The sequence below is a fragment of the Gavialis gangeticus genome, unplaced genomic scaffold (genome assembly GCF_001723915.1).
Source record: "Gavialis gangeticus isolate Ggan-Ray unplaced genomic scaffold, GavGan_comp1, whole genome shotgun sequence".
NCBI lineage: Eukaryota > Metazoa > Chordata > Crocodylia > Gavialidae > Gavialis > Gavialis gangeticus.
The window spans coordinates 16,919,156-16,945,830 of record NW_017729025.1 but is presented as its reverse complement, the minus strand read 5'-3'; the positions used below and the strand labels follow the sequence as shown (position 1 = coordinate 16,945,830).

Genomic DNA, 26,675 nt, shown 5'->3' with positions numbered 1-26,675 from the left:
GGGGGGGGGGGGGAAATCAGATAAAGAGAAACCAGGTAATGTTTGACTTTATGTTATTTTTATTATATCCAGTTAGAAAAGCTACTTACTTTCTACTGGCTCAGTTTAGGTTTTTATTGCAAGGTCAGTCTGCACAAAGTGAAGATGAAACAGGAGGAGAGTTCCTGGGAAAGGTGTAAACTCCCACTACAGTATCTGACAACCTGACCTTACTCTCACTCATTTCAACTCATGTGAGAAGGAACTTTGCAGACTTGTAGAAAAACTTGCAGTACAATTGAAAAAACTACAAGCATCAAGTGAAAAACACATTTTATCTTGGTTTAGCAATAACAGTTTGTAACAGGCTGCAGGCCGTAGGGGCTGCAGCTTAGTTACAGGCAGTGAGAAAGTCATTTGGCCTGCCTAGGAGGACTAGGCCAGCTGAAGAGGATAATTGGCTGGCTCAGAGGAAGTAAAAGGCTCTCAGAGAAGGGAGCTGGAGGGAGACAGCAGAAAGACTGCAAGGCTAGAGGCTGCAGAACTGAGCCACAACACTGTCTCAGAGTTTGGGGAAAGACAGTAAAGTTTAAGATAACTGTTTATTGTTTATGTATGTGCCTGGTTTATGGGTTATGCTGTGCTCTATGGGGTAAGTTTGCCCAGGGAAATAAAAGACTGTGTTGTGTAAAATGACAACCCACTACATAGACAAACCTCATGAATCTAAAGACATGATTATTCACACCAAAATTGCCACTTACCCAGTCATTTAGGTGATGTTTTACATATAAAACAAGCAATTTCTCATGTTACCAGAGACCATAACTTCTACAAAAGATTGTATTTTGCTAGAGTATACAACCCACAGAATGTTTATTTGTGAACAAACTATATCCGTCAAATAGCATGACTTATGTCATATACAATTCCTAGATTTCAATACAGCACTGTTTGTTCATTCATTTGCTCATCAAAACTTCCATCACAAATAATGGCTTTCCCTGTTTGGAATGCAAATAAGTGAGGTGTTACTGTATGTCCCTTACAGATTGCAGGAGAAAGTGTAAGGTACTTTGATATTTTTAAGGGAGAATCTGGGAGGAAGTTGTGACTTTTGGGACAGTGAGTCTAACACAACAAAAAATTAAACAAGTAGAGGAGAAAACTGGTAATAAAGATAACAGTAGTCTTTCTACTCATATTCACTTGTGCTAGGAAAACCAGATGGCCTTTTAAGATGAAGTGCTAAGCACCTCTACTGCAGTTGGGTTATCAGTTCATGTATATGATGGCACAAGTTACCTGGACTTCTGGGTGGTGGCTAATATTCATAATCCTTTTCAGACTCTTCCAGCCACACCTGTCTCAATCTTAGCAACCCTTGCAGTTCTGAAAGGACCACAATGCTAAAGGACCACAATGACTCCTCCAACATGTCTACCATCCTCCATGTGCTAATGAATGTCCAAAGGTCCATCTTTAACTTCAGCCACCAGAGACTTCTGGAAGTCCAGTGCAATGCACGTGGTGTTATGGAGCCAAATTTCCTACTGAAAGCTAGGGTTCTCAATATGTCATTTCACATTTCATTTTAATTGCTTCTTTTGTGATAGTACCTATAAGCCTTAGTCACAAACCAAATCCCCACTGCTGGATACTAAACAAGAAAAAGCCAATCCTCTTTGTCCTAAAGAGTTTACAATATAAGGTTTCTATTTTGTGATTTATCCTGTTAGCCCTGTACAAGTCCAGACCTGATAGGGGGTTTTGATTATGTGAAGGGTCAGCTTTCAGGGACAGAAAGGGGTGAAAGAGGTTAGAAAGAGAATGTTTTGGGATATATTAGGATCCACATTGAATGGACTCAACTTTTATAGCTGAATCCACACAGGTGCAAATTGATATAACTACAATAATTTTAGTTTATAAGTGCCACCCTACCCAGCCTTTTCTCCAGTTTAAGCCAGCAATATACACATCTATATTGAGTTAGTTCCAGAACAATTAATTGTAAGGGCTCTTGTTTTCATTAGAGAACTCTTTCAAAAAGGTGACCCAAGGTTACGATATTATTAGCACAATACAATTTAAAAATGTATTAAAACTATGCTTCTCCTTTCTACAAAGTCTGGAGACCCAGCCATGCCCTTCATAGCATTTTTGCCAAAATATTGTCTATATATGGCTGTTGGTATGTATGGAGCTCCTATTTTATTTTAATATACTGGATAATAGTGGATTACAGTATTAATATTGTTGTTATACAATTTCACATTTAGTTCAGCCCTCAATAAATTTATATTTAGATATGGAATAATGCATAAGCATGTTAACACACCAAGCTTTCAAAAATAAGAGCAGATTTTTTTCACATTGGTTTTTGCCACAACTTTCTAAATCAGAACTAATAATAATGTTTTACTATGCTTCTTCCTTGTAAGGTCTTAGCTAGCCCACAACTAGTATTGGACTACACTTGTGTTCAACCTACACAGCAGCACTAGCAAGGTCTTTGATGCACAGTTTGGTACCCTAGTTGCCAAGAAATTCAATTTTTCCAACCTGTTTTCAATGAAGAAATCTCACTTAAAACTAGTTAGATACCTAGGCAATAAAGGCAGATGCCAAGGGTAAAAATTATTAGAGCTCCAGCAAGTAAATGCATTTCAAAGCAGGACAATTATGGCTATTCTCTTTACTTGTAAGAGCCACATAATGATACTTTGAACTTGCAGAGTATTTTGTTTCTGAGGATCTCAAATATGTTTTGAAACTACCAGTGACTTTAGCTTCATAACCTTCCTGTGAAGCAAATATAAAACTTTAATAGAGAATGTTACGTCTTAGCTAAAAGGCCAAGAAGTGATCTATCATATCCACTTTATAGATATAGGACCTCACAAGCTTACACAGGAAACCTGAGGCAAAAAAGAAAAAGAACCCCAAGACCTGACAGCTAGACATGCGTCTTCACCACAAGGTTAAGATGACTGCAGGATGCTACTGTACCTAATAGTCTCTGAACCTACCCTACTATAAAATATGTATACCCTATGACACATTCCACACTAGCTCATGATCTTCAGAGTTCATAACCTTAGGTATCTGAGCACACAATCACAGAGAAGTAGGGCTGGAAGGGACCTCTAGAAGTCTAGTCCAACCCCCTGCCTAAGGCAGGATCTTCTCTACCCAAGCCATCCTACACAACTCCATTGTCTAACTCGGCGATCTCCAACCTTTTTATGGTGAAGATCACTTTTTGGAACCAAAGGTCACCCCAGGATCTACTGCCCCTCCCTCTGCCATCCCCTTCCCCCTGCTTCATGGACCCTGGACTGCAGTGTGTCCCAGATCCAGCCAAGCCGGGGCCCAATCCCACTTCTGTGCCGTGGCTGCCCAGTAGCCAGAGGACCGTGGTGTTGAGCCCTGGCCCGGCTGGGTCTGAAAGTTTGTGGTCCAGGGGTACTGGGGGGAGGAGGGGGGCCGCTGCTGAGCGCAGCCCGGCAAAGGCCCCAGGGGCCCATGCCCCCCACCCCACCTGTGCTCAGGATGAGGCAGCTGCTGCTGTGGACTGCCTGCTGCACCCCAAGCACTGGTTGGGGGGCATGGGTCCCCAGGGCCTCCGCCAGGCTGTGCCTTGTGGCAGGAGCCCCCCCATGTGCTCCTGGATGGCCACATCTTCCCAGACCCAGCTGGGCTGGGGCCACCCCAACATGAGTCCCCACTGCCGAACTGAGCAGTGCCTGCACGTGGCCAGCTGCAGCGGGACTCGAGGTGCAGTGGCAGCAGCCTCTGTTGCTTCCGACCCTGCAGAGATGGGAAGGGAGCCCCCTGCGCCCCTGAAGGAGCCCCTCCAGGCTCCAATCCTCCCACTACCTGCCTGGGCTGGGGCCCCACTTACCTTCCCCCTGCTCCTGGCTGGGCTACCCGGTCAGCCGCTCACTGCAGGGGCCTCGATCTGGCCCCTGCCCCTTCCCTCCCCTACAGATTGACCTGCTGGGGCTGGGGGCGGTGGGTGTGCACGTCCACGCATGCCCAGCTGTCCCCCCAGCCCAGGATCTACCAAAAGAGGCTCTGGGATTTACCTGTAGATTGGGATCCCCAGGTTGGTGACCACTGGTCTAACCTCTTATCAAAATTACAATCAACCCTGACACAACCACAAGACATAATAACCTAGCCTAACACAGGTACAGCAGAGAGACTATGTCAGCCAACCCAGGCAGATGGCCATGCCCCTCTGCTAAAGAGGAAAGCAACTCCCTTGCTCCTCCCCACAGTTTGCACTAATTTGACCATGGGGGATATTCCCTCCTGATCCCAAATATAGTGATCAGTCTGAACCTGAGCAAAGGGGCAAAAGCCTCTAGGGTTTAAAATCCCAGTAGAAGCTTTGGCACACCCCAGTCAAATTCCCCAGACTTGCTTGCAGTCAGTACCCAATACTTCTAAGGAAGGCTTAAAAACAAAACCCTGCTACATGTAGCAACAGTAGGGGAAAAAAAAATCTCTCTCTGTCCTATATAGCAAACAGCTAAGTCCAAACACACGGGAAACATCCATAATAGAACATAGGCAGAGTTACTCCTACATCATCCCTGACAAATGCCTGTGCACCCTCTTCTTCAACAACTTCCCTAGGCAATCTGTTTCACTGCCTCACTGCTCTAACAGTGAAGAAGTTTTTCCTGATATCCAGTCTAAACCTGCTTTGCTGCAACTTCAAGCTATTAGTCTGTGACCTACTCTCTGCAGCAAGAGAGAAAAGGTGTTTTCCCCCTTATGGCAACCCTTCAGGTATTTGAAGGTTGCTATCATGTCCCCTCTGAAGGCCTTTTCTCCAAAAGTTGAACATACCTATTTCCTCTCTTCTTTTGACTTGTTTTCCAAGCCCCTTATCATGTTCGTTGCCTGCCTCTGGAACTTCTCTATCTACTCCATGTCCTTTTTAAAATGTAGAGCCCAAAACTGCACCCACTACTGTAGATGAGGCCTAACCAATGCTGAATAAAGACGCACCATCACCACCTGTGTCTTGCACCTAATGCTTCTATGGATGCATCCCAAACTACACGTGCCCTTTATACAGCTGTCACACTGTAGACTCCTACTGAGTCTGTGATCTACCAAGATTCCTAGATCCTTCTCCATAGTGCTGCCATTCAGCCAGGTGTCCCCTATTTTTTATTTGCATCTTTTATTATTCTTCCTGAGGGATAGCACTTTGCATTTGTCAGCATTAAACTTCATCCTGTTAGTTCCAGCCCACCCTTCCAGTCTGTCAAGATCCTTCTAAATTTGCTTCTGTCCTCCAACATGACATGGTCATAATCCTTTCCAGATTCATGTAATCTGTAAACTTGCTCAAGAAACTCTCCATTTCAGCATCCAAAATATTAATAAACATTTTGAACAGCACAGGGCCCAGGACTCTGCTCAAGGACCCTGTGGGACTCTGCTCAAAAGTCTCCTGTCATTCTGTCACAGATCCATTTATAATTACCCTTTACTTGCAGCTATTGAACCAGTTGTCTCTACACCTTATAGCAGTTTTGGCTAGCCCACATGCAACCTTGTCAAAAGCCTTGCTGAAATCCAGAAGCACTATATCCACAGCATTCTTCCGTCCACCCTACTGCATTTGTCAAAGAAGGAGATCAAGTTTGTTTGACATGATTTGTTCTTTTTAAATCCATGCTGAGTGCTTGTGGTCTGTCTTCCCTCCTCTAGATAGTTACAAATGGACTTCCTTAAGATATGCTCCAGTAAGCTCCTCTCCTAGGCATTGAGGAGAGGCTAACTGGTCTAGTTCCCTGTGTCCTCCTTTTTGGTTTTTTTAAAGAGGGGCACTATGTTGGCCCTTTTCTAGTCCGTTGGTAATCATAGAATCATAGAAGTCGGGTCGGACGGGACCTTGTAGATCTTCAAGTCTGACCCCCTGCCAGGGCAGGAGAAAAAAAAACTGGACTCAGATGATCCCAGCTAGGTAGGCATCAAGCCTCCTCTTGAAGACCCCCAGGGTAGGAGCCAGCACCACTTCCCTTGGATGTTGGTTCCAGCTCGTAGCCGCCCTGACCGTGAAGTAGTTCTTACGGATGTCTAATCTAAACCTACTCTCCAACAACTTATGGCCATTATTCCTTGATCTGGTTCCTGGTCTGTCCTCCACGACTTCATGAAGTTCATTGCCGAGGGCTCTGAGATCTGTGTCAGTTTCTTCGGTACCCTGGGATAAAATTCATCAGGCCCTGCTGACTTGAATTCATTCAGACCCACCAAAACCTCTGACTGTCTCTTTTGTTCCCATGCCTCAGCTAGCCCCCTCCCTTATCCAAATAATCTTTGTTAGGTAGGTGTCTGGCTGCACTTTTTTTTTTTGAAGACTGAGACAAAGTAGCTGTTGCCACGGGTGACTGGTGCCACCTTAGTCGGTGGGGGGTGTCCGTGCCCCTCCCTTCAACCAGTCCTGCTGACTGGAGTGGGAGGGTCCCCCACGGACGATCTTGTGGTCCGAGGCGGGGGTGTCCCCCCAGACGAGCCCGCAACGACCGATCGCTGCACTTGCTGCAGCCACTTCTGGGAGTGCAGCAATTAGCCAGTGCTTGCAGGGGGGGCACTGGCATTCCCACCTGCCCCCCCACACTCGCCTAAGTGATGAGCGTGACCATCAGGCGTTGCACACATGCACCCCCTATGCGTCACCACTGGCTGTTGCATCTTCTGTTAAGATTTCACCCTGACTAGTTAACAGTGGACCCACAGCTTCCTAGGTCTTTCTTTTCTGGCCAACATGTCTAGGGCAAAAATGGCAACCTTCATGTACTAGCTGCAGCAGATGTGTCCTTGAACTGCAAACTGCTTTGCAAGAGCCTCTGAAGTTCTGACGTGCTCCCTTGATTAGAGAACGCACTAAATGTGCATTTAGAAATACACTTTTAATTGGTAACATCCTGCTGAGAAATGGAGGGGCCATTTTAGGTGACTTGGCTCTGAGCTTCTGTTCCTGGGCTCATTCAGGAAGAACAGCTTATCACCAGCAGAAGCTCAGGTGTAGTTTTTAATGCCAGGTCAAGAAATGAACTGTTTATCAATTTGAGACTGGATAAGTCACAAGGGAGAAAAAATGTCCAGTTATGTGCCTTACTACTATGAAAAGATCTGAAACGCCCCCTTTAAAAACTGACTTTGCCTTGTTCATATTTTAAACACAATCAACTAATTACCTTACTACCAAGTGCTAACAACAAAGAAACAGAATGTCCATGTCCTGTTGAATCTTTAAGGGCCTCAATTTCACAGAGGGTGAGCATTTACCCCCAGTTGTCTTTCTTGCTTGGTGCAGGGGGCTGGACCTAATGATCTTCCAAAGTCCCTTCCAGCCTTACAGTGTATGAATCTATAGCAAGGGAGGCCAACCTGTGGCACAGGCAGCCTCTGTGTGGCATGCTACAGACTGAGAAGGGGGACAGGTGGCACAGTGGGAGAAAAGGCAGGGAGTAGAAGGAAGAGCAGCAGATGTGGCAGACAGCAGAAAGCAGGTCAACAGATCAGGCAGGGGAAGGGGATCAGAGTATCATATGGGACAGCGGCAGGCTAATTTGTGTCAGACCTATCGAAAAGACTGGCCCCCAGTGATTTACAGACTATAGGGAGCTTAAGCCACTTGACTCTTAATATATGTACTGCTGTTATTTAATACCAAGAAGTACCACAAGGTGCCATAAGGCATTAATCATACAGGAAAATAAGCTATCAGCTGGCTTAGCTTAATTGTAATGTGAAATGAATTTCAAGATAGTTAGTATGCTTTGTTCTTCTGTTAAATTACCCAGCTAAACAAAGATAAAAGATGTGGCAGGTATATTATATTCCTGTCTTGACAATCTAGTCACCAAAAAGTTATTATAATATTAAAAGGAGTTTTGTACGAGAGAGTTTTTAACAAACGAATCTGATATCAAAAGGATTTTACCTCTAGCAGCATATTGTGTTCTATGGTAACTTTCTCTAATGTTTTCAGTTCTTTCGAAAGTTGGTTTGCTCGTTGGAAGACCAAGAGAGGTTGCATTTTTGCTCCTGGGGACTTGAGAGCTGCTTTACAGGACTGTATCTGAGTGATGCTTTTCTGCATGGGCCCAATGTGATCAAGAATAACCTAAAATATAGGATGGATGATGAACATGCTATGAAACGGGAACAACAATCATTTTAAAATTACATTACAGCGACCCTGCTGAAAAGTTCTCTTACGTAAACTCTCGATGACAGGATTAAGAACTTCATATTCAGAGAGTTTTATCTTCTAATGCTTAAAAGAAAATATATGATAAGACTGTATATGGCAAAAGGCATCCATAAATGACACCCCTGTCTATTTTTCAGACCCGAGCCTTATGACAAAATTACTACATCTTGTTGACTATACAATCAGGATATACACAGAACATTCTACCTGGAAAAAAACTGCAGACTGAGAATTATGTTTAATGTATTGTCATTTACTGAGTGGTTGGATTCCTTTAACATTTCAGTGACCTCTTTCACTAGTTTCAGGTAAAGTCTGCCTGATTCCAGAATTAGGCTATATGTCCCAGTACAAAGTTCATGGCAGGTTTAATGGTTAATGTAGGCAAAGGCAGCCTGACATTTCTGTTTCTCACAACGTTATTTAGGAACATGGAACCTTACTAGGGCTTTCTCTGCACTGAGAAATCGGGGCTGTGTTTTCAAAGAAAATATATTGTTGTATTTCTTAGTTCCCCACATACTATTGCATCGACAGTAAGTGTCCTTTAACAAACAGCTGCACACACACAACCAACCAAATTTTCACCCTGCCTCTGAAACCATGTCAGTAAATTCTGAATGTAGAGCTGATGAAACTGTGGCTTGCAAACACAGAAAAAAAGCAACAGTTTCTTACTATTTTGATTTATTTCACCGAGGCACAGAAAGTAGAACTAACTGATAATTTATGGTCTGCTCTCATAAAACTTCTTCTTACCTGAATACATCAGCATGTTTCACAATCAGTGTAAATGAGGGTCAGGTTTAATAAGATGTATACCCACCTGTCCATGTTTAAGATGATCCTTGGGAGAAAAATCTAAAAGATCTTCTGATGACAGGATTGTTTTAATTTTGGCAATATCCTTCTCCATCGCTTTTACATCAGATTCAATAATGTCCACCTCCTAGATTTTTGGGACAATCAAAATATTTCTGGACTGGAATTATATGCTACTGTTATATGAATTCTAATGATGGTTATTCTTAATAATGCTATCTTAATGAAACTGAAGATTTTATCCAAGATCTCAACACATTGTACTCAATTTCAGCCAAAACACAAATTTTCTTATCATGCAAGCTAGAACCACAATGCACATGCACAAACAACATATGAATTTTATTTAAATATTTTATATTAATAACACATTTTCAAACAGCCCTACAAAACAGATCAAATGGTCTGTGTTCTTACACAATGCTTTCATCAGAATTAAATCAGAAAGTGAACTGATCTTAACTGAACCTTGCTACAAAAATTTCAAAACAGCAGAGAATGAGTGCTGCCATGTGTACAATCACTATTAGTTTGCAGGGGGGGAATCAAAGTTGCTTGGTGTCAAACTCTTGTGCCCTGGGGCTACAGGGCTCCTTGCAGGCCAGATCCAGCCCAGATCATGAGCAAGTGGCGGTGGCTGTTGCAGCAGCAGCAGGGGTAGATCCAGATCTCACCCAGAGAACATGGCAGCAGTTCCAGATCTGAACTGGAGGCACACGATCCTAACTCCGGCTCCCGATGTATGCCCTGGGCCAGAGCCAGAGCTACCGCTGCTGTGTGCCCCAGGTTGCAGCAGCAGTTCCAGCTGTGGCTCCCACACAGGGCACACAGTGCGGTGGGCGGCCATGGAGATAGGGCTATGGCAGTGGCGACAGGTGAAGTAGCTATAGGTCAATTGGAGTGGTGTCAGCCCTCACTTGCTCTCCTGCTGCAGATTGCCATGTCCACCAGTAGCCCAGTGAGCCAGCTAGAGCAGCTCCATGGGCCAGAGCCAGCCTGCGAGCAATGTGTTTGACACCCCTGACAAAAATGTCTTGCAGATGCTCCTTGTCATAAATTAGAGGGGGAATTAGGTATTAATAGTCATTTGGTCTGGAAATGATCAGTTTTGAATCTTGGCAGGGAATCAAAGTAAGTTTGAATCTTACCCACTGCCAGCAAAACTCTTTGGGGCCAGTGCATATGTATACATGATGAAATTTGTCATAAGCACCCAGGCAGATACTGTCACTCCAGAATAAGAACAGTAACACGATGATGTATCCTGGTATAAATACAATAATAGATTTCTGCTGCTAAATTTCCCCTCAGCAAAAAGGTCTTTGAGGACTGTGTCTTTCCTCTTAATACAGATAAAATATATGTCTTCAAATAATTTCACCATTATTGTTAAAATGTTACAGCTTAATTAAATGTCACGATAGTCTGATTTTATTTTGTCTTTTAAATGATGCATTTACTACCTCTGTTTAACTCATCTACTGAAATGCCAATACAAGATGCTTTGGAAACCACACAAACTTACATCTGCCATCTGCTGGATCCGAGGAAGAATTTTCAGTATCTTTTGCTGTAAATTTGTGACTTGGCCATTGACTTCATTCAGCTGTTGCACCATGTTGCCTGTTTCAAAGATCGACGATAATTCACCTAGTTCTGAGTAAATGCTATGCAGAAGGTTTTGCTTCTGCTCTGAATCCTCTAAAGCCATCTAGAAAAAAAAAAAGATATTCAATATTGGAAATCTTTAGATTGCCTGAATCACTGGAATAAACTTCATTTCGCAAAGCTTAAGGTCAGAAGGGACTGTCTGATCTCCTGTGTTACACAGATCATTACATTTCCCTATGTTGAGCCAATATTTTGGGTTAGACTAGTGTATCTCAAGCCTCCTGGGCCATCCCAGGCAGAACCAAGAAGAAAAGTATGCCAGCAATGTCCCAAATCCTGGCCAGGAAGGGAAGTGATTAGGAGAAATATGCCTTAAAAAGTACAGCGGACAATTTATAGCCCATTCAGCAGAGGAAGACAACACATCTCTAAGGTCTCAGCCAATCTGCCATAAGAAAAAATTCTTTCCAGTCTGATGCATCAGCCAGGCACCTATGAAAGAAGTTTTTCTAGATCAGTGCTGATCCAGAAATCTGGTATAATCTCTGATGTGGAAAGCTAGAAACAAACAAAGCAAACCAACACTTGAGAATACACCTGGACAATTTTGTAGTGCGGAGAAATTTCCTCCCTGACCCCTGTAGGTAACCAACTGACATCTTGAAGCATGAGATTATAATCAATACCACTGTGCAAAGCTGGAAGTTTTACGAGTGTGTAGAAGGCAATCCATGAATTAAATGGATGAACAGAGATCAACTCCAACAAAACTCTGTTGCAATCCCAAATTCATTAGCCTTCCAGTCCTCAAATGTTCCATACTGGAAAGAATTTATTTAAATACAATCAACTAATCCTTGGGTTAACATGGATAATGTTGCATTTGCAGTCTCTATGGTAGACTTTGCCATTCAGAATATAACAACAACTCATTTTCAGCTTCTTTTCTAGTAAAGTATCCGGTACAGGGAATTTGGTTGTAGCCATGTTGATCCAAGGACACAGGCAGACAAGGTTCTTCCGTCCCCTTCCCCTTTCCTCTTTCTCCCCTCTCCTCCCCTCCCCTCCCCTCCCCTCCCTTTCTGCTATTTGTCTTCATAATGTCCAGCTATTTTCTTTTTCTCAGACAGCCTCTTTACCATAGTCTCGCTTACTCACCTTTGACTTCCCCTCCTTCCCCGCTCTACCTTTGGTTTTCAAAATTTCCACCTATTTACATTCTCACTGACATCCTGTCACACTTTTAGCTTCTCTCATTCCTTGGAGTCTCTGACCAGCAGAGACTCCCTATGACTGACGAAGGGTGACTGTGCTTGAAAGTCTGCAAAGAACTTTTTTTCCAACTACTCAGCTGGTCTAATAAAAGATATCACATCTACACAAGGAAACTTGCCTGGTACAGGGAAGGAATTTTGAGGAATTTTTACATTTAAAAAAAATTATATTTGCACCTGCAAACACTCCTCTAGGTTAGATTAATGAGTTCGAATCCCAAAAACTCAAACTTCATATGCAGAAGTCAGTTGTTACAGCATTCAGCCTATGACATCAAGTTTTCCCTGGTAATATTATGAACACAGAACTCTTAATATTACTTATCAAAATCAACATTCAGGAACAGAAATAAACTGACTTATCAGTTGTGGTTCATTCAAAATACATCATAAATGAATGTTGAAACCGAAAACTGCAGGAACACTGCCTCCATAAGCTCTAGCACTTGATATAGTACAAAGCAGGGGTTGGCAACTGGGGGTATGTGTGGCCCCGGGGGTACTTGGGAAGGCCCTAGGGGGTACATGTGGGTGGTTGGGGGGGACAGTGCTGCTACCCACGACCCCGCACTGCTGCCTCCCAAGAGCAGGGCTAGGGCAGGGCGAGGGCAGTGGCGCTTCTCTGCGGGTCACATAGGCACTGCCCAACTGGCCAGACATGGGGGGGAAGCTTGCACGCAGCAGGCACCGTCACCACTCACCACCCCATGCTGGTGCTGCTCCGCGTCTGGCTCTGTGCCACCCCCACTTCCCCTGGCTCCGGGTCTGGCCGCACACCACCCCCCTCCTCTCTCTGCTCCACATCTGGCTGCCGGGAGGTACACTTACTAAAAAATGTTGAAAACCCCTGGGATAAAGCAATGTTCCAAAAAATAACTGTCATGTATATCATTTTTGCAAGACCTATACATCCACTGCTAAAACATCTCCCACATTGTGATATGGCTGCTGACTTTTTTTCATAATAATGACATTTTTACTCAGTCAGATTTTTCAGTGGACTTCCTTATTTCTACCTGAAAAATGTATGGGTGCAAGATCTATGTTTGCAAGTGGGCAATGGCTACATACAGCAGGTTAAATGTTTATAATTGGGGCTCCCCATGTAGAAAATGTGTATATACACTTACTTGCAGGGCATTGGCATGTTTACTCAAGGCTTTTGCAGAGTCCTTTCTAGATTCAGCTGTTAGCAAACAATTGGTATTTTCTATCCAAACTTGCAAGCTTTTCAAGAGTTCTTCATACTCCTCCACCTTACTAGTGGCCTATAAAATTAAAAAAAACCCATTCAAATGCCTGTTTTGTAACAGTTAACATATCTTATAAACTAAAGGCTTGAAGTAGTTATTATTAAGGTCTAATTTTTTTTTTTTAAAGTACTCAAGTTTAGAAAACTGGACTAAGATAGGAAACTTGAGTTCAAACCTCAACTGAGACATGGACCTTCTGTGTAATATTGGGCAAGTATTTACTTTACCCTATGCCTCAGTTCTTTATTTTTAAAATGGGAATAATATTGTTTTATCAGAGGTTATGAGAATACAGCAATTAAATGATTGCCAGGTTCTCAGATCTTTCCACATTCACTAGGCTCAAATGGATTTGCATCAGTAGAGACTGATTCGAGTAACTGAATGAATTTCTGGTCATAATATGAGTATATCTAAAGGGCAAGGGCCAGCCTCTTTCCAGTGGGGGAGGAGGGTTGGGCTGGGCCAGGCCAGGAGTGCTGCACCTCTGCAGGCTGCGGGCAAGAGAGGGGTGGGCTCAGCTGTGTGGGACGGGCAGGCAAGCAGCGATGGCAGCACTGGGAGGTGGGGGCTAAGGCAAATTTTGAGGTGGCTATAGCCCCCTGCTTCTCCTCCCCCCCAAGCCTCGCCCTGCTAAAGGGTAAGGTTAAAAGCAAATTTAATCTATTTTTATGAAAGGTAGAAAATTAACACTGCTATGAAATGAAGCAGCTTGATTTAAAGCAAAGGAATTAATTTTCATCCTTGTAAGTGATTTAGGCATGTAGGAGCCCAATTCCCACTGACATTTCAATGAAATTTAAAGTTCCTCCTTGTCACTTAAGCACTTCTAAAATTTATCTAGCAGTCTCCTTTTAATATACGTGATTCTTCTTGAAGTCAGGGCACTTCTAGGTTTGCCTGTACCTTGTTCAAATCTGCAGTTCTGCGCTCAGCCCGCTGCGAGACCTGTTGGTAGCACTGTACAGGTATCATTAGGGTATCCATCCATTCCTGTGCATGACATGGGTCCTGCTCAACTATATCCTGAACTTCTGCATCCAGTTCATTCAGTTTGTAATGCCAAAGATCTAGCATATCCCAGATTTTCTGTGTAAGAATACGGTAAACAAAATAGTAGGATAAAGTCAGGCCTAGGCATGGCAATAAGGGCATTTCTTCCCCCCCATGTGCGACATCTCAGCTTTTAATCTGCAAAAGTTCATGAACTAATAGGAGTAGAAGAAAACACTCTGTAACCACCTCGTGTGAGTCGTGCCCCTCACAGAAAAGAAAAAATCTTGTACTGTACATTGAGAATGATTTTGTAAGTATTGATTAGGTGTCTCCTTTTATGAGCATAGAGAATGGAAAGGTCCCCTGCCACTTTCTGAATATGGCCAAGTTCTTGACAGGAACAAGGGAATTTGGTGACATTACCTTCTGACTTTCCTTGGCTTTTGCAATGTTTTCACTCTTCTGCTGCAACAATTTTTCAACACCTTGAAGGCCATTGTTAATCTTCTCTGCTTTTCTATTCATCACATAATAAGGAGAGCTCTGTAAGACTTCAGTGTTAACCTGTTGTAGGAAAGGGAAAAGGTGTCAACGACCGTGTTTATAAGGAATATGGCCAAATATATTTTGGAATTCTTTTGATGTGTTTTCTTTGAGGCAACCAAAGGCTGCAGGGGCAGAACCAGATTCGCTGTCAACATTCCTGTGATTCGGAGTTTACAGATCATTCAAGATTTCATCCCATTAAACACAGCAACAAATAAATGCCAGTTGAACATGCATAGTAGCAGGTTATATTGATTTAACTTTTGTTCGTTAAAAAGAAAAGAAAAAAAGTATCACATGTCTGTCCAAAATAACTTGCATGGGTTAAAAAAAAAATAAATCAACCTCCCCCACCCCAAAACAAAAAACCCTCTGTAGACCAGTGCTTGGACTCCTTACTGCTTAAGTCTTCAAAAAAGAGGATTTAGGTGCATTTGGAAATGTTACCCTTGATCTTATTAAAAAATGAAAAAAATACTTGGTGTACGTTGCACCACATTCTTTCCTTGATCTTTGTAAAAAAAATACCAAAAAACTTCTGTTCAACGGCTGTGCCATGGATGGGATCAAACATACAAAACAGAATCTCTCTCTCAGAATGAAATCTGCCTTTAGTAAAGTCAATGAGAATAGGACAAGACTATACCTTCAGTATTAGTCACTGAGAAACCTAACTAAAATGTATTGCTTCAAAAACTATGAATTCCTGTTTTAGCTGATTTTGGAAAGAAATGTCATACCATCATCAAAACATTACAAGTTAATGCAACTCAGAACAATCATTTGCCTTAGGCAAATAAATATAATACACTTCAACTCAAACTGATTTTCTTCAATATCACATGTTTTTGTTCTAGGTGGTATTTAACATCATTATTTGTTACTATATTACTGAGTGACTGTTATTTAACATAATATATAAATTTACTGTCCTCTGATTTGTGTACTGGAATCCATGCCAGGATAAAAATTAAATTTTTCCCTCTTTCAAAAATATTATTTGACTTTCAGGATACTAGTTACAAATGTGACTTAATTTAAACTGAAATGACTGAGTCAGCTAGTTGTTTAATGCAATATAAAATACTGAATATTAAATCTTATAACATAGTAAATAATTCAATATGCATTAACAATTGTTTTGAGAAACTGGATTTTCATTTTGGTTGATTTTGTATAATTTAAAAACACCCAACTGATTAAGATTTAGGTATTTTAATATTAATATTGATTACTCTCTATTTTAGGACTGTGATAGTAGAGGTATCTAGGAGAAATTCAATGCCACTTCCTTTCTTTCAGAAAAATACAAACAAACAATAAAAAAAAAAGGACAAACAACTGCAATGAATTTAAAAAGAGAATAAGACTGGTACACTAAACTTGGGGAAAATTGTAGCCCCACAATCAAATAATTATTTGTTGTTGTTGATGTCCCCCTTAAAATCTTGTCAGCTTTCCTTTGCGTGGGATGAATAGTGTTACCTAAGTATACTGTAATCTGCATATCTAGAGAGCACTGCAAGTGTAGGGTTGATGTTATTCAATTATCTAAATTAACCATCAACTTTTTATACCAATGGTAAGCGTGAAGCGTCACATTAGCAATGATATGCATGAAAGTCGGTTTAAAAAAAAGTTTTGCTGAACTTCTTGATGGCTTTGAAATTTCCATAGAACGTAGGCACATGTTTCGAACAGCTGGTCTCACACAGCAGTACTTAACATCTTCAGAAATGCCGTTAGTAATCAAGTTTACGAGCAGAACCGCAGGGAAGAGACAATACTGGTGTCCTAGCAGGTGTCTGCTTCTTAGCATCAGTGATTCTGTAATTTCTTTTTATGACTTAATTAAAAGACTTTCATGTCCCAATTTGTTTATGCTAGGACTTTTAAAAAGGGAGAGAACATTATCTGTAGTTTATATATTTTCCCCAAGTGTGAAATCCAAGGGCAATTAGTACCTAAATCAACTGCAACTTATCAAACTAATGCAGTCTATATGCATTTCTAGGAAATAAATTTCTGAATTACATAAATTGTTACCTTGTCTTCCAAGTCATGTAATGTTTTCTTGCAGTCCTCCAACTGTGTCTCAATCTCTGCAGGAACTATCGTATACATCTCAGAGTACTTGATTCGTAGTTTCTCCATAATATCCTTAATAGTCTGATTCTCTCTGTTAATTAGACTCTGAATCTCCTAAAAACATGCAAGAAGGGTTTCAGCTTTTATAAAACCCTAAAAAATGTAGCTCAGTAACAAGTTGCTTACCAAGCTTAACATTTAAATAAGTTGTTTTGCATTACAAAACCTCATTTGACTCTCTGCAAGCAGATAAGAGCTGAGAAATATTCACTGGTTTAGTCAAAAGATGCTCCTGAATCTGTAAGAATTAATTAAATGTGATACCACTCTGCGTCAAACAATTGTTCTCTTAACACTTACTGACAGATATGATAACATTTTAGCTGTCCCAAGCACTCCTATGATTAAATGTTCATCTTTGTGATGTTCCTGTTACCAAAGCTACAGTTTTACTTTTAAAATAGTTAACAGCTTATATTCATTCCTACATTATTATAACACTACAAAAGCCACTAAGAGCACCAAGCTTGAAGCTGAAGTGTCTGCTTTCATGTAATTATGTAGAACAGCACAGCGAGCTTCTTTCCAAACAGTGAAGAATGTAGGTTTTTGTGAGATAAAAGAAACCTGAACAATTGTTCACAGCCCGTGGCCTAGAAACAAAATCTGATCTGAGTCCTCTCAAAGAAAGGATGAAGAAGAAACTCATTTGTTTCAAATGTTTTCTAGAATTTCAGATGGGAAAACATCTTACAGTTACTTTTGCCTGCACTCACTCACCATTTGTTAACCTCAAATGTTACCAACTTATTAAGCCAAATGATAAATTCTTATTAGGCAATGAGGTTCTTTCCTTAATTAAGATTAAGGAAAGGAGTGGGAGGCTTTCCTGTTTGTCTGGGGGGTTTAATAGTCATTTGGTTTGGTTTAAATCCTAATTTCTTTTGGGAATCTTGTTTCCCCACTCAAATACCATACACAGCAAGACTGTAAAAATGGATAAAAATAAAGTTTAGTCTCATTGTTCTGTGACAGCTAGGTCCAATTACAAAGAGCGTTCAGCATCTGTATGCCTAATACACCAGAGAGAAGCTTACTATTATAGTGCCACAATAACGTTTATGCTGCCATTTATGGGTGTTTGCAGATTTCCAAAAGACCTGATTTTGAAAGAAACAGTTATAACTTTCTCTCCAGCAATCAGTTAAAAAAATCCCTGCAAAACGGGCTTGTACGTCAGTATGTAAGCACACAACTATCTGATACTTTATCTGTAAAATGGTTGTCTTTAACAAATTTCCAGTTAAACCTAGAGACTTAGATAAGAAGATTACTTCACTATCTGCAGCTCTGCTATACTTTGGCAGTACTTAAAAACATGCCAACTGACTTATCTAACTAAGAAGCAAGGGGTTTTTGGTAATGAAAAATGTTAGTTAAAAAAGGTAACCTGCTTCTCACATATTCCCTGAACTATCCCAGCCGTAACAACACTGCAACCTTGCCTGACTAAGTATGATTTGCAGTTAACTTCCCTCAGTATTCACATCAACTAAGTTGTTAATTTCCTGCAATTATAGATAAATGCCAGACGTGGAGATGTCAATGGAAGCAGGGATCACCATAAATAGAAGTTATCGCTCCAAATTCCTTGATGGATCTGGGCCCACGCATAATTTTCTTATATTAAAGGGAGAAATTGCTCAGCACTTTCTAGGAAAATACTGTGCAGAAGGAACGATGCAAATACTGAGGAATTGCTCTTTAATCATCTAAAGAGAACTGAAAAGAAAAGAAGCAAAGGACAGCCACTGAACTTGTGCCCTTTTCTTCCCGCTAGCAATATCAAAAACTCTGTTTATGCTGCCCCAACTTTGCCAGATCATCCCTTCTCAGCAGCCCCAATCCTTACTGGAATTTCAGTGACGTTTTAAAAAACTATATACAGACTAACAATAATGAGAACAGCAAACAATAACGAGCTTGAAAATTACAATTTCTGAAGTCAAGTGGTCAAGGAAGATTAAGAACAGCTAGAATAAAATTAGATAAAGGTGTTACAAAATGTACTAAAAGTAGGTTGTAAAACTCAGAATGACAGAGTTTGTAGTTTTGATGGGAATCTTTTGAATATTTTATACCACGGGTGCTCAAGCTCCAGCCCACAGCCAAATGCGGCCACGGAGTCATCGCATTTGACCTGTAGGGCTTCACGTGGGTCAAAAAATTTGGCAGTGGGGAGCAGTAGTCCCTGCCAAATTCCCAAACCCTAAGCCCTGCACAGCCACTTGGGGCCAGGCTGGGCTGCAATCCCTTCCCCCTTGGGGCTATGCTACATCTCCCTCCCCTGCTTCTGGCTTGGGGCTGGGTGATGCCCTTTCCCTCCCCACGGGGTGAATTTGGGCCTGGCCACGTCCCCTTCCCCCACAGCACTGGGCTATAACCCCTTCCTCCTGTGAGGCTGGGTTAGGACCTGGCTACACCCCTTTCCCTCTCCAGAGGGTCAAGTCAAGCTCCCTTTCCCTACCTGCCATCCACATGGCCAGATGGTGCCTGCTGTGCCTGCCCAGGCACCGGATTGGGAGTACCACCTGGATTTGGCCCATGGATGGACCAGGCATTGCCAATCAGGGCTGACCAGGCAAAAAGGTTGAGCACTGCTGTTTCATACCAATGTGATCCACTGTTATTACCTGTCTCTGATGCTGTTTTGTCTCTGAAGACATTGTGGAAAGATGTGGGAAGAAAGAACAGATGCAGTTAACTTGGGGAGCAACATCTCTATACAGAGTGAGGTTGCATCTTTCCTTATTACCAGAACAAGACTTTGAGCGAAAAGTCAAGCCAGCTCATGCTGCTCAAACTGGTTTCAAGTCTCAGTAGTGTCAAGACTTTGCTTCACATTTCATCATGTTTGCGTGGTCCAAAGGCCAGTCACATTTCTCTAAAGGCCATGGCCCACATTACACATAGCATGTGTTAAATGTACTTAAAACACAAGCAACTGCACATTCAAGCAGTAAAACGTGCGAAGCGCACTCGTGTTGTAGCAAAGTTGCTTCTTTTAGCACAAGGAGTATCTTCCAATCCTATTAGGTAACAGATTATCAGCTATTTCCAGGCTGTTCCATGGAGATAACACAATTTGCAGTCCTCTGCCCACTGTGATATCAGCCAGGCGCCCCTCTGCTATGCCAAGCTTCTGGATGGGATGAAGAAACCTGTGTGTCAGGGGGAAAGATCCTGGATCTTTCACTTGCCAGGTTCCTCAAGGATCAAACTGGAAGTCAGATGCCCACAAGCCTAAGAGGGTCCCAGGGCTGGGACCGTCCATCAGCCGAGTGTCAGTTCCAGGCCCAGGACTGCACCGGAGCCAGTTCAAGACTATTGCAGTGCCAGACCTGAGACCGACAATCAGCGAGCTGTGCATGAAAGGGATCATAGTAATCATTACTGTGCAACTGCTCAGAACATGTTCTAACTTCAGCACCACACAGATTTAACGCATACTAAGTATTGAACAAGGCCTTTAGTCAACACAGATCTCAGTGAGAACAGCCATGAACCCCTTTATTTTGGTTCCTAAAAGGTTAGAACTTCCTTATACAATGCAGCAGATTTCTACACACCTCCAATTGTGCCGACTTTTCCGTAGGGTCTTGTGATTCTCTCTCATGCAACAAAGACAAGGTATTTTCTAATGAACTCCTCACAGCATTTATTTCTTCATTAATCTTGCCTCTTTCTTGAACCTCAGACTGTGCAGATTCCTTATGCTTCTGAGCCTTTTGATATAATCTAAAACACAAGCACACCGGCAATACATTTAATGTGGCTCCAATTGTTATTTAGAAAATGAAACATTCAGACTTTTCTATTTAATGCCAATAGTTTTACAACGTGAACTTCCAGTCAAATTTGTGTCTAAAAATGAAAAGCAATGTTTTGGCAAGCTTTCTTTGGAGAACTTGATACTTGTTACCTTTTACTGCAATTTTTTTTTCTCTTCACACAAATCCTTAACTGCAGATACACAAAACATCTTTAGTCAAGCGAACTGACTGGTGTTTGCATCTAACCACCCAATTTAGGTCCAATATGAAGCTTGCACAATTACAGTGAGGTTGTGTGTGTGTGAAAGCCTGGGCCTTTTAAAGTAAGTGCATAGAAATGCAGCTGGCAAAAAGCATACCCAAACACATACAAATGTGATGCTTTATTCATAAAAACGCCAAGCAAATTGAGACCATTTAAATAAATCTTATATAAATACATGCCAAGGTGTAGGTTAATAGTTTGTGCCTGCGCGTGCGCATACATACACACATAGCTTTATTTTTAGGGGAGCCAAGTGTCTCCAACTTCAGTTCCAGTCAATGGGAACTTCATTTCCTTAGCAACATGCAAACTAAGGACCATCATTCTTTTCACTTTGTTTTACATATTAAAATCCACTAAAACTTGTTCAAATGTTCAATAAGACCCAAGAAAATGTAAGTGAGCCCCACAGCTTGTTCTGATAATACACAGTTCTAACTAGGCTGTTTTACAGTGTCATTCTTCATGGCTTACTTTTTACATCGGTCTTGCATTGCCTGGATCTCATGTAGGATGGGAAGGGCTGTTTCTCCACTGGTTCTTTCAGGCACATTCAAAATGCTTCTTATACGATGAAGAAGTAAAAGCAATAGGAGCTGCTCTCTGTCTATGTTTTCCTCGAAGTAGCTCACACTCTCTAGTGACTCAAGAAGCTCATCTGTTGTAGCTTTCTCTTTCTCTTTAGGACTTTCTGGTAGCTCTTCCTGAAGATTATCTAAAATGATTGTTTCTCGTTCCATCTAAATAAAGAATACAAGTGTGAGATAACCTGGTCTTTTTCAACACTTAAAAATCATATTACATGTCCTTGACCTATGGTCTTGGTGTGCCCTGGAGACTCAGGGCTTGATCCTGATGTGTGCTGAGCACTTGAGCTCCAGTAGAACAACCCATGAAAGCACATGCTCAATCACAAGCACAGGAACAGCCTCGCCGAGTTATTTTTTTAATTCAGTAAATGTCTCCAATGGACTAGTTAGGTGGTATGAATAGATTTACACACACCAATTTCAGGAGAGCTACACTGCTTTATGCTACAATCCCATGAGTCACCCACCTCTTCATTGAGAAATTTCCATTGCTGTTTCAGTTCTTCGCAGTTCATCTCCCAGTCCTTGGCAGCCTCCAGCAGAGCCAGCCACTTTTCCCACAGCATTGACACCACTCTGATGAGTGTGCTGTCCCCTCCTTTGCACAGTGTGCACAGATCTCTCAAGTCCCGTCTCAACTTCACCAGGTCCTCTTCAGCCGTGGCAATGCTAGTGACTAAAATCTGGAGGAGAGTGGGGGGCAACCACAACCCAAACAGTACTTTATATCAGGAAAACTTTAATCATGCACACACATGTTTAGGCTCCTTATTAAACAGCGGCTACTTTCTCCCTTAGGTGGTATCAGGATGAACTAATTTAATACTGAATAAGATTGCAAAGCCAGACTGATTAAATGACACTAACAGGTGATACAGGCAAGAGTCAGGAATGGTTTTTTGCTTTTTAGAGGTATTTGGAGGGGAGGAAACACTACAATCAGAGAGAATTAGAGATGTATACAGAACACCTGAAAATGCATGTAGTAGGAAGGAAGGCAGAAGGGGGTATACAAGGAGGGGCTCTTTGGAGCAGGTGCGTAAAAAGGAGGCAGTAGAAGGATCTAAAGGGAGGAGAAAAGAAGTGAGCAGTGTCAAGAGAAAGCAGCACTAGGAATTCCCTTGGTCTGAGCCCTAACAAAGCAACCAGGAACAATAGGTGCTAAAACGATTCATTTGCATGGATACAAAATTAGCTCAAGCAGAGGACACATTTATTTGACTAAATAGCATAAATCTACCCACAGGATAAATATAGATCAGGGCTGCCCGATTTAAGTGGCCAGGGGCCAAACACCTCATGAGCCACATACTACATGGATGCCCCTGCCATACCATGCACCTGTGTCCCCCTCTTCTCCCCCACCCCATGTGCCCCCCACAGTCCCATGTTCACTCTCAGGTCCCACCGCCATGCCATGCTGCACGGCCCCAACCACTGGGGCAGGGGCAAGCAGCAAAACCCAGAGGCAGGCAGGAGAGATAGTCCAGAGACAGGCAGAACAGTTCAGAGACACCAGCTGCAGCAGCTGGAGCCACAGGAGGAGTGGGTAGCTGGGCAAGATACCCAGGGGTTGCAACTTAACCCCTCATGGGCTGCAAGCAGCCTGTGAGCCCCCAGCTGGGCAGCACAGATATGGCTTAAATCAGTTCCACTACTATTTGCTCCTTGCGTTTCAAGATTTCATGAGTTTGATCATTGCTTTCTTTGTACATAAATTTTGCAGCTGCCTCAGAGTCACCCTTACCTTGCTTTGCTCCCAGTGCTCTAAAACTTCCTTATAAGACATTGGTGTCTGGGACAAAGATTGTCTGAGTATGCTTTCCAGTTCATCAAGATTGTCACATACTTTCTCTTTGTTTTTTGTGTAGCTTTTGTATTTGTCAAAGCATCTGTAGAAACACATTTAGCAAACCAATTAAACTTCACCTCTTCAGTTTTCATGCTTGGTGTAAGTAACTGTACTAACAAGGAGATCTATAAAATGCATCTCAAAGCAGCATATGCCAAATTTTTCAGTTCAGTACCCGGGTACCTAAAAAATGCAGGTATAACATGGATTCCTGATACTATTCTTTTTTTCTTTTACCTCCACACTATTGCAAATTTTCATACATATTGATCAGGGATGTAGGACTAAGGCCTTGTATGTTCCCTTCCTGCCCAGCAAGGGAGAAGGCCAAGAGAAACAGAAAAAAAAAATCAAGACATTTTGGTCTTAGAATAGGGGTTAACAGTATTGCAGGCATAAGCAAAGACAGTGGATGACAAGCAATGAATTAAACATGACCCCCTCACCAAAATAAAGTAAGTTTTTATGTGTCCAAGGACCAGACAATGGGGAGAGGTGGTCTAAGTATTGCTTTGCTCTGGCTATCTCAAGTTTCCAGAATGGCCAATAACGAGGTGGCTTAGGGTTTTATCTGATGCTGCTCTAATCTGTTGCAGGGCCTAGACACAGGATCATACATGGGCTCTTTCTCTGTACCAGATCCTACACAGGCCTGTTCCTGTTTTGCTGACTATATTAAAAGTGGATGCACTATACTTTAATAGAAATACGCCTATTCTAGGGTAATGTCTATATATGGGAAGAAAGCATATTTGTACCCAGCTCAGTTTTATTAAGCTTACACAACAGCAAGGCTCTGTCACAGTAGAAGTGAGGCACCAAGTTTATTAGCAACCATCTTCCTTGTATCTTGGAATAAAGCCTTTGGAGATCTCCACCTACCTTTGCATGTAAGCTGTCTTTCTTTGGGCTTTCTCCCCAAGTGCCAAATTCCTAGCAACTAGATCATGTAAAGTGTTTTCCAGTTGTGTTTTGCTGCTTGGTTTAACGATGTTTTCCATCTTGGAGGTCAGATCTTCTACATCAGCCTTTGCAGAGTCAAGTTCTTCTTCGTTCCATTGTGGGATTTGGCAGGACTCTTCTAGACCATCTAAGTCAACTTGCATGGGAAGGATTCTGGCTTCATAGTCTGTGAGGAGTTTGACAGCCCTCTGAACAGCTTTGCTATACAGCTGAACCATCTCATATGCCTCATGTAGGGCATTCTGAAAAAAGCAAGAGGAACAAGGAAAAACTGCAGGCCATTGTGGACTGTCAAACATTCATATCCGAGTCACCACACGACTTACCTTTGGAGCCAAAATGTTCAGGTGGACGGGTCAAAAAGTAAGGTAAATATACAGCATTTTCAAACCAACTAATCATAGAACAGTGCTGCTAGGTTACAGTGGACTAATCACACTCAGTTGCTGTAATGACGCTTTGTGTCATCAGCAAATTTTATTAGCACATTCCTACCTTTTAGACCAACATCATTAACACAATTATTACATAAGATTAGTCTCCGAACCAATCCTTGAGGATCTCTCTCCAGCTCAATACCTCCCCTTTCAAGAGGACCTGTTGCAATTTCCCTTTAAGCCAGTTCTTTACCCACCTTACAATTCTTGTACTAATCCCCAAATTTGGTTATTATAATTTAAATATACAAGGGTTTTTTGGAAGCATGATCCAAAAAAAGAATTGCATATCTATCCAATCACATCACACATAACCAGAAAGATTTCAGTGTAATCCGGTTAGACTGAGAGTATCAACATGCCATGAAAATATTAACACCATGGTAAGGACGATGACCAGAGACAGCTAATCAAGCCTTACAAATGGATGTACTCTTACTAAATATACTTACCACATGGGAGGCAATGTCTTCCTTCAGCTGTATTTCAAGAGCTTGCAGTTCATTCAGTTTTGATTCTATGTCAGCAGTAAGATCAGATTTTTCTTCTTGCCTTTCTTTCTCTTTTTCCATTATGTCTTTAATGGCCCAATATTCTGCTTGCACTGTGTCTTGAATTGCTTCCCAATGCATCTTTTGATACTGAATCGTTTTCATTTCTAGGTCTACCACGAGTGGGTGCTGAAGCTCAGATTTAATCTGCTTTATGATTTGTAATGTGTGTTCCAATTTACCCTGGAAGTCTTGTTCCTTTACAAAATTTGCCTGGAGATCTAAAATCATGTTTTGGACAAAGTCATTCAACTGATCAATATCCTTCTCCAAGCTCTTCACTTGCTGCATCTCAGCTTCTTTGAACGATACATCAAAGACCTCATTTCTGTTCAATTGATTTGCTACCTCCTGGGTTAAGTACATGACTTGCTGAACTTCCTGGCATAAAATCTGTGCAGATATAAGATCCTTTCCTGGGGAAGAGCTGGGGTGGTTATTTAGCATATCAGCTTCTTCCCTTATACTGAATGTCATAGCCTGAATTTCACTCAGCGATTCTTGATGCCTGTCACATTCCATAATAAAATGATCAAACCATTTCATTTTCTCCTCCAGTTTATTTCTCATTTCAAGAAATCGAGTTTGCAATTCATCAAGGTGTGAAGCATCCCAATGTAGCCCAAGACTTGCTAAGATTTCCTTGTACTTCATAACATTCAGCAAGTTGGACTGAAAAGTGAAGATTCTCTCTTTGAGGACACAGAGTTTGTCCCTAGCTTCCTGTTCTGTTTTTAATTTTTTCTCTCTCTCCAGGTTTTGTTCATCACGCTGGAGATCATTAAGCTCCTGCTCCAGTGTAGTTATTCTTTCTGAAAACTCTGTGTAGACAGCTATCTTCTTTTCCACTGTGCGGCATTTATTTTGGATTAGCCGCTGTATTTTCCCAACTCTAATTTTAAGACTTCTCAACTGGGCCATTAGAAATAACTCTTCAAATATGTTTAGTTCCCTGGTTGTGTGTTGACTCTCTTGAAAATATGATAAAATATGGCCTTCAATCTCCTGCATTTCTTTTGCAAGCTCCTTTAAAACAGCCTGCTGCTGGCCTAGCTCAGAATACGTGGTAGTTTCACTTACATCAAGAACCACCTGTGTCTCAGCACTTCGAAGCTGGCTGCAAACATTTTCTATTCCTGTAATCAGTCTGTGCCTCTTTTCAAGCTGGGTCTCTAGGTACCGCAGTCTTTCAGCTGATTCCAAAATGAGCACCTTGTACAAATTCTGTAATTCTTGCAAAAGGGAGATCATGTCTGTGCTCTCCTCCGGACCCAATGCAAGAATGATGCACTGGGTCTCTTCAGCCAGCGATGCAACTTGTGCCCATTGCTCCTTGTTCTGTCATCTGCTCCCACTGAGAACAG

The 26,675-nt window shown here is 41.9% G+C and overlaps 1 protein-coding gene across 1 annotated transcript in view; it reads right to left on the bottom strand.

Annotated features, from left to right (window-relative positions):
- SYNE2 (spectrin repeat containing nuclear envelope protein 2) overlaps positions 1-26,675 on the bottom strand; it is a 352,391-nt gene that overhangs the window by 174,969 nt on the left and 150,747 nt on the right. The window contains exons 51-63 of the mRNA XM_019518445.1: positions 25,213-26,562; positions 24,243-24,565; positions 23,256-23,400; positions 21,976-22,191; positions 21,393-21,658; positions 20,450-20,618; positions 16,779-16,934; positions 14,610-14,750; positions 14,097-14,279; positions 13,068-13,205; positions 10,578-10,763; positions 9,057-9,179; positions 7,958-8,140 (exon numbers count right to left, since the gene is read on the bottom strand). Of these exons, the coding sequence (XP_019373990.1) occupies positions 7,958-8,140; positions 9,057-9,179; positions 10,578-10,763; positions 13,068-13,205; positions 14,097-14,279; positions 14,610-14,750; positions 16,779-16,934; positions 20,450-20,618; positions 21,393-21,658; positions 21,976-22,191; positions 23,256-23,400; positions 24,243-24,565; positions 25,213-26,562 (3,579 nt within the window). The remainder of the gene's footprint in view (positions 1-7,957; positions 8,141-9,056; positions 9,180-10,577; positions 10,764-13,067; positions 13,206-14,096; positions 14,280-14,609; positions 14,751-16,778; positions 16,935-20,449; positions 20,619-21,392; positions 21,659-21,975; positions 22,192-23,255; positions 23,401-24,242; positions 24,566-25,212; positions 26,563-26,675) is intronic.